We start from the raw sequence: 8,654 nt of genomic DNA on the forward strand, positions 1-8,654 counted from the left end.
TGGCAAATGCCGGATGGCATCCAGCGGGCACGCATCCGTCTGCCAGCCAAGGCTGAAAAAGCGCTGGATGGTACGAAGTTTCGCTTGGGCTTCTGCATTTCCAGAGTGAAGATTGCTCCTTCAACACCCAAGGAGCATCTTCGCTGCTATCGATGCCTTGAACATGGCCACAACGCCCGCGATTGTCGGTCACCTGTAGACCGACAAAATGTTTGCATCCGTTGCGGACAGGAGGGCCACAAGGCTGGAACATGCAAGGAAGAAATACGCTGCGGCAAATGCGGTGGTCCCCATGTTATCGGGGACCGGACATGCAATCGGTCGGCTACCCAATGACGCAGCTAAAAGTCCTCCAAGTGAACCTGGGTGGAGGCAGGATCGCTTAAGACCTGGTCCTGCAATCCGCCCGACAAATGGAAGTGGACGTGTTAGTTCTTTCCCACATCTATCGACCACGCGAGAACAACCCAAGATGGACAGTTGATGCCTCCAAAAAGGTGGCAGTAGTGGCCACAGGACGATACCCTCTGCAAGGACTGTGGACCAGTGATGTCCCCGGCCTCATAGCTGCCAAGGTGAGTGGCATTACCTTCCTCAGCTGCTACGCGCCACCCAGCCTGTCACGGGAAGGATTTGCGGAATACGTCGAAGCAATAGAATTGGTGGCCCAATCCCACCCTCAGGTAGTAATCGCCGGTGACTTTAACGCCTTGCATGAGGAGTGGGGAAGTCGACGCAGCAATGAGCGTGGGGATGTACTGCTCGAGGCGTCCCAGCAATTGGGCGTGCTGCTGATGAATCGAGGGAATGTGGCAACCTTTGTTGGAAGCGGCGCGGCGACTGCCAGCGTTGTCGACGTGACCTTCGCTAGCTCGTCCATAGCTCAGCCGAGCACCTGGCTGGTAAGAAACACGAACAAGCGATCTGACCATACGTATATCACCTACTCGGTAGGCCCAGCGTCAGCAGACCAGCAGCGCAACCGAGGACAGTCACGTCAACGGGGCCAACGAGAGCGTTTTCAACATGCAGGCACGCGATTTAAGACGAAACAGTTCTCGAAAGAGAATTTCCTAGCCACGCTACATTGCGAGGGATTCCGAGAGAAAGCAGTCAATCACCAGGGAATGATCTCGGCAATGATATCGGCCTGCGAGAAAACCATGCAAAGGATGTCGTCGTCTTTCCCCGACCCTCATCGGGACGTCTACTGGTGGACGCCCCTGATTGCTCTTCTTAGGCAGAACTGCGAGCAGGCGAGAGATCGCATGCAGCAGACACGTGATCTACAGAACCGGAGTCTGGCTGCAGCCGAATATCGAACAGCTAGAGCTGAGCTGGATAGACCCATACGTGCCAGCAAAAAGGCCGCCTTCCAGGAATTGATCGATGCTGCCGAGGAAAACGTTTTCGGAGCCGGGTACTTAGTAGTCCTATCCCGTCTTCGCGGTGGAAGGGCCCCATTCGAGACGGAGAGAGCGAGGCTTGAAAGCATCGTGACAGAGCTTTTCCCGCAACATCCGCCCTTCAACTGGCCCCGCATCAGTTCCGAGGAGGAACAGTAACAGCCTTCAGACCAGCAGTGCCCATGGACCCGAGTCACGATCTCGGAACTCCGTCTGATAGCTAGCACCATGCCGAACAAAAAAGCGCCGGGACTCGACGGGGTCCCGAACGCCGCTGTCAAGGCTGCAATCCTTGCGTACACGGACGTTTTCCAGGCGTTGTACCAAAGCTGTCTGGAAACGGCTACATTTCCAGCACCATGGAAACGACAGCGTTTGGTACTGCTCCCCAAGCCGGGGAAACCACCGGGTAGCAGCGGGTCATACCGACCTTTGTGCATGTTGGATGCCTTAGGGAAAGTGCTGGAGAAGCTCATCCTTAATCGACTTCACAATCATCTGGAAGATCCTGCAGCGGTGAGGCTGTCAGACAGGCAGCATGGCTTCCGGAGGGGGCGATCTACAATTGGTGCCATTCAAACAGTGATCGAGGCGGGTCAGTGCGCGATGAGATTCCGCCGCACGAACGGGCGGGATAACAGGTTCCTGCTGGTCGTGTCAATGGATGTCACGAATGCCTTCAATACGGCCAGCTGGCAGGCCATCGCCACTGCACTGCAGATGAAGGGAGTACCTGCTGGTCTGCAAAGAATCGTCAGGAGCTACTTCGAGAACCAAGAGTTGGTCTTCGAGACATCCGACGGCCCAGTAACTCGGTCCATCACGGCTGGTGTTCCACAGGGGTCGATTCTCGGCCCCACCCTGTGGAACACCATGTACGATGGAGTTCTGGGCGTCGCCCTTCCGCAGGACTGCGAGATGGTGGCGTATGCTGACGACTTGGTGCTGCTGATTCCGGACATCGACGTAAATGCAGTGAAGGCTGCAGCCGAGGAGGCGGTCGCCAGTGTCTCTCACTGGATGGCTCAACACCATCTCCAGATTGCGCCGGAAAAGACGGAGTGCGTGCCGTTCGCCTATCATCTTGCACGATATTCATCGGGATGGTTTATTCCTCCTAATCGAGCTAACGACACAGATACTCTTACATCTGTGATTGAAAGTGTAAGTGCAATAGTAAACCATGCAAAAACTAATGATCTAATATTTTTGTTTGGAGATTTTAATTTTTCGGCAGTATCGTGGTCACTATCACAACAAACATTTGGTCATTCATCATCGTTCGCGCACTATGTGCCAAATTCATCATCTTCGGTCAGATCTCGGTTTTTGGATGAAATTAACGCTAGCGATCTTTATCAAATAAGCTGTATCAAAAACTCGCTTAACCGGCAGCTCGACTTAGTATTCGCAAATTTTATTGCCGCAACTTACTGCATCGATTTGCACCCCTGCCCAACACCACTAGTTTCTCCTGACCTGTACCATCCAGCCATCGATTTAACGGTTCGAATTCCAAGCACAATGCCTAATCCTACACTGACTCAAGCAAGTAGACCTAGGATGAATTTTTATAAAACCAATTTTACTTGGCTTGATGAGCTCATAACTAATTTTAATAGCCAGTTCAGAATTAGCCAGTTTAATTCTGTTGATGAAGCTTTATCGATATTTATACGCTTTCTTTTATCCTCGTTTGATTCGTGTGTACCAATTATCACACCAAAGAACGGCCCTGCTTGGTCTGACCGCCACCTAAAAAAACTTAAAAGAGCTAAGGAAGCTGCATTAAAAAAATATACGAAGTACCGATCACCTGTTAACAAAAGCATATAAAATGAAACAACTCGCTTGTACCGTAGTTACAATAAAATACGCTACGGTGGCTACTTGTCTCGGCTGGAGAAGAATTTCATCAAAAGGCCCAAAGCTCTCTGGAGTTTTCGTAAGAAACACAATAGTACAAATGTGACACCTTGTAGCATATCTGCTATACAGAACTTATTATAATACACACTATCAGCTATAGACACATTGTAACACACTTCGGAAAGCCAAATCACACTATTGCAACACATTCATTATATTACATCAGCAAATCAATCCACACCATAGCAACATACCTAGACCATACCATCCATAGAAAAAAACCATTGAGACATTTATCGAAAAGAACCGAAACGCGCAACATAAGCAATTCAAGCGTTACTGCAGCAAAGTGGACAAACAGAGAACGCATAGCAACTTATTGCTAAAAGCGCAGCGTAGGCAATGATCGACGAACGCACTCGTTATTTGGCTAGAACAGTTGAAACTTTCCAGAACCTTTGTAAAAACACTGAAAGCGCAGCATAAGCATAAATTGACAGACACCTCACTCCGATAGAATGAATAAATTGCATCTCATATCAATAACCTTTAATTAGGACAAAAACACATTCCAAAACCAATATTTCGAAACCCATTGAGTATAAATAAAACCAATTCCGACCGTGGCAAGTCAGATTCGTTCGGACTGCCAAGATAGGACGTTACGCTTCCTAAAAACTTCGTGTACCAACTTATTTCAAGAGTTTAGTTATGTCCCCCTACCCAAGGTAAGGCTTCTAAACTCCAACATTTCCAGTAAGGGAAACTCCTTCCTGGTTTCCATGATCGCCTGGACGATCAAATCAGTCCGCTTCGAATAGTTTGTTCCACCTCAGCTCATGTCAGTAAAGACTGACTCCCCGCAAAAACGGTACACGACGGCCCCGCGTACGTTCGATCACATTACAACCTAAATCGATTTACCACAATGACCGTGCTGGTTCAACTGCTTCAGATATTTGTGATATATTTGCGTGTAGATTCGAGGAGGCATACACAATCTCAACTACTGACGACAATATTATCACCAACGCTTTGATTAATACTCCTAATGATGTCATCGACCTTAATTTAACTAATATATCGCAAGAATCTGTGCTAAATGTGCTCAAAGCAGTCAAGCCCAAAGCTAGTCCTGGCCCAGATGGTATTCCTACCATCATTCTCAGCCGATGCTGTGAGTCCATTGCGCCGATCTTCACCAAAATTTTTAATCTTTCGCTGCAACAAGGAGAATTCCCCTCTATTTGGAAGAGTTCATGGATTGTCCCCATATTTAAAAAAGGTGACAAGGAAGATGCAGCCAACTATAGAGGCATAACATCACTCAGTGCTGGAGCCAAAGTTTTTGAGAAAGTGATCCAAACAAGTTTACTCACGGCTTCATATCACTATATTAGCCCTCAACAACACGGTTTCGTTCCAAAGCGGTCGACGATTACTAACCTTGTTGACTTTACATCACAATGTCTCCGTAACATGGATAGCAGGATTCAACCAGATGCAGTTTATATGGATTTAAAGGCTGCTTTTGATAGCATCGATCACAACATCCTTTTAGCCAAGATGAATAAGTTGGGACTTGGGCGAAATTTAATATGCTGGTTAGAATCGTACCTTGTCAATCGATCGTATGCTGTATCTTTCTCTCGGTGCCATTCAAGGTCTTTCATTGCATCATCTGGTGTGCCACAATGTAGCAACCTGGGTCCACTACTATTCGTACTGTTCATCAACGACCTATCGTATGTAGTACCAGCAGCGAACCATTTAATGTATGCAGATGACATTAAAATCTACATGACGATAAAAAATGACACAGACCACTCCGAGCTACAACAATACCTTCTCGATTTTCACCAATGGTGCAATCGAAACCGCCTGAGCCTCTGCATTGAAAAATGCCGAGTCATTTCATTCACACGAGCACGGGAAATTAAGAACACCAGCTACACAGTTAACGGTTTACCAATAGAACGCACTAATACTATGAAGGATCTCGGAGTCATACTTGATTCAAAGCTGTCATTTGACCAGCAAACAGAGGAGGTGATTACCCAAGGTAATCAATTGCTTGGCATGTTGTTTCGGATAACAAGAGATTTCAAAGACCCAGTCTGCATCAAGCGTTATACTGTGGTATTATCCGCCCGGTACTCGAATACGCCTGTGTCGTCTGGAAGCCCTCAAACCAAAGACTTTCTGAGAGAATGGAATCGATACAGCGTCGCTTATCCCGATACGCAACACGCTTGTTACATTGGCCACCTGGCAGTCAGTTACCACCTTATGAATCGCGACTTCTGCTCCTCGGACTGCAACCGCTCCACATCCGACGCCGTACCGCACAACAACTATTTGTGGCTGGTTTACTGCAAAGTAACATCGACTGTCCTTCCCTACTCCAGCAGTTAAACTTTTACGCGCCTGCTGTTCAGCTTCGCTCTCGTTCGTTACTTGCCCTGAACCGTAGTCGAACTGGATATGGATCTAGAGACCCCCTCAACTCCATGATTAGGGTGTTTAACGAAGTTCGTCATTTGTTTGATTTTGGAACCTCAGTGCAATCCTTTAAAAACTGCCTTAGAAGCGAATTATTAAGATGATCTTACTACTTATTTTAAACTAATATTAGACTTAAGAACATTCACACGGATCCATTGTTATCCATTGAACGAGTAATAAACAATTAAACAATTAAACAATCTCCAGCACGAAGAACCCCACGCAGGTCACCATAAGAGTAGGGGACGTGGAGGTGATATCTACCCGCACGATGCGTTACCTCGGGGTGACCCTTCACGATCACCTATCGTGGCTGCCCCATGTCCGAGATGTAACCACTCGGGCAAGGAAGATAGCAGATGCCGTTACCCGCCTAATGCGCAACCACAGTGGACCAAAGACCAGCGATGCGCGACTGTTGGCCTCGGTCGCAGAGTCGGTCATCCGTTATGCTGCGCCCATCTGGCATGGCGAGGTGACGAAGAGAGAGTGTCGTCGAATTTTGGAGAGGGTTCAGAGAGTCTCAGCACGGAGGGTGGCACGCACCTTCCGTACCGTAAGGTATGAGACCGCCACCCTTCTTGCTGGGCTGACCCCCATTTGCCTCTTGATAGAGGAAGACGCGCGAGTGTTTGAACGTGTCAACGATCCGTGTCGGTCGATAACGAAGGCAGCCATCCGGTTGGAGGAGAGGCAGCGCACCATCACGACGTGGCAGAGCCAATAGGACGCCGAGGCCGACACGTCCAGATACACCCGGTTGACGCATCGGCTAATCCGTGACATCAGCGCTTGGCAAGGCCGGAGACACGGGGAGATGACCTTCCACTTGGCCCAGGTGCTCTCTGGACATGGGTTCTTCAGAGAGTACCTGACCATCAACGGCTTTACGGAGTCCCCTGACTGCAGCTGTGCGGGTGTTCCGGAAAATGCCCACCACGCCATCTTCGAGTGCCCCAGGTTTGATCGATTGAGAATGGAGTACCTTGGTGAACTGGGGCCGAACCCGGTCACGCCGGACAGTCTTTAGGACTTCCTCCTGGGCAGCCAAGACAACTGGAGCAGCTTCTGCGAGGCAGCACGTCGAATAACAACAACGCTGTAGCGCGAATGGGACACGGAACGAGAACAGCGGGCTGCTTCCAATCGCGAGGAAGCTGAAATACAACAGCAGCTACAGCTAGAGGAAGACGAACGCCGAGCTGAAGAACGGTGGCTGTGACACAACGAGGCAAATCGTGCCTACCGCCAGCGTAATAGGAGAAACCCACCTGCTCCACCGGCTCCACCAACACCCAGGGAGGCCGCTCGCCTCGAAGATGGGTGACGGAGGGTGGCCCGCTGGCGGGAACGCCAACGAATGATTCGGAACGGTGGAATCCAAATGCTACGAGCGCTGTTCAGCCAAGACGCCTGGTCGAGCGAAAGTGACGATGAACCCGATGACGTCGAGCGAGGCGGACTTGATGCTGCCCAGCAGGCAGCAGCAGCCGAAGCCGAAAGAGCGGCACGCTGAAGCCAACTTTAATTAAAAAAACAACGAAAGCGTAAAAAAAAGAAAGGTGCTCCGGTACAGATAAAGGGCTCCCCTTAAGAAATGAATTCAGAAGAACTGTTTGAAAAATGTCCATCCGTGATCCATTTATGTCCATCCATGACCTTGGTATTATACTTGACTGTCGTCTTAACTTTAAACTGCAGCTTGATGAGGTGCTACTAAAAGCAAATCGAACCCTTGGGTTTATTTTACGTTTTACCTCTATTTTTAGAGATCAAAGCATCCTAAGAATCCTTTATTGTGCTTTGGTAAGGCCTATTCTTGAATATGCAGGTATCATCTGGAATCCTCCCACTATTGATGGCTGTTCGAGAATTGAAAGCATTCAGCGCCTCTTTACCAGGATTGCCTTTCGTCGTTTGTTCGGTGCTGCCTCACTACCTCCCTATGAAACGCGATTGCAGTTATTCAATCTTCACTCCTTAAGCTTCCGCCACCAAGAGTTTCAGGCTTGTTTTATTGGTGGCTTATTACTTTCTGCTACTGATGCTCCTGATTTACTCTCGTCCATCTCGCTGTATGTTCCCTCTCGTTCTCTTCGTCCACGTGATCCTCTGTCAATTGAAACACGTCATACTCTTTATACTTTCAATGACCCTCTTCTGTCCTGTTTCAGGTTGTTTAACCACTGTTACTATATCTTTGATTTCGACTCATCTCTTAACTCTTTCCGTAACCGTATTATTTCTTCTAATTCCCTTTAATTATTTTCCTTAGTTTTCTATTACTCTCTTTTTTTTGTTAAGTTTATGATAGTCTCTACGCTCTACCCTTGTTTTTTTATTTTCTTTTTTGCTAGGTCAAGACTAGGTTAGTTTGGCTTAGTTTTTCATGAATTATTTTGTTTATTTGTTAGTATTTAATTAGTTTTAAGTCTATTATATTTAGCGTTGATGGCGGATATTGTATTAAATAAATGAAATGAAATGAAATGAAATGAAATGAAATGAAATGAAATGAAATGAAATCAAATGAAATGAAATGAAAAATAGAATTTCGACGAAAATAAATGGAGAGGTGCGAACGCACGGCTAAAAGTTAGGCTCCCTATGAGCAACACGTCCACCCTTAAATCCCTTCGCAGGGTATAAGGGGCGGATTATGAGAGGGATGGGATTTTTCGATGTAAAATACGATCAATAAAAATCCACTCGATTTAAAACAAAAGCCAGTTACCCTGTGGTAACTTTTCTGACACCTCTTGCTAAAAACTCGTTATAACCAAAAGGATCGTAAGGCCAAGCTTTCGCTGTCCCAAAGTGTACTGAACGTTGGGATCAAGCCAGCTTTTGTCCTTATGCTCAGCGTGTGGTTTC

The 8,654-nt window shown here is 47.6% G+C and overlaps 1 protein-coding gene across 1 annotated transcript; it reads left to right on the plus strand.

Moving 5' to 3' along the window:
• The first annotated feature begins 413 nt into the window (after window positions 1-413).
• LOC125906845 (uncharacterized) lies at window positions 414-1,565 on the plus strand. The gene has a single exon (XM_049607511.1). The coding sequence runs from the start codon at window positions 414-416 to the stop codon at window positions 1,563-1,565; it is 1,152 nt and encodes a 383-aa protein (XP_049463468.1).
• Window positions 1,566-8,654: the final 7,089 nt, after the last annotated feature.

The sequence above is a fragment of the Anopheles coluzzii genome, chromosome X (assembly GCF_943734685.1).
Source record: "Anopheles coluzzii chromosome X, AcolN3, whole genome shotgun sequence".
Lineage (NCBI taxonomy): Eukaryota > Metazoa > Arthropoda > Insecta > Diptera > Culicidae > Anopheles > Anopheles coluzzii.

Excerpts from the sequence above, each read along its gene's own strand:
- LOC125906845 (XM_049607511.1), top strand. The coding sequence starts at position 414 with ATGGAAGTGGACGTGTTAGTTCTTTCCCACATCTATCGACCACGCGAG.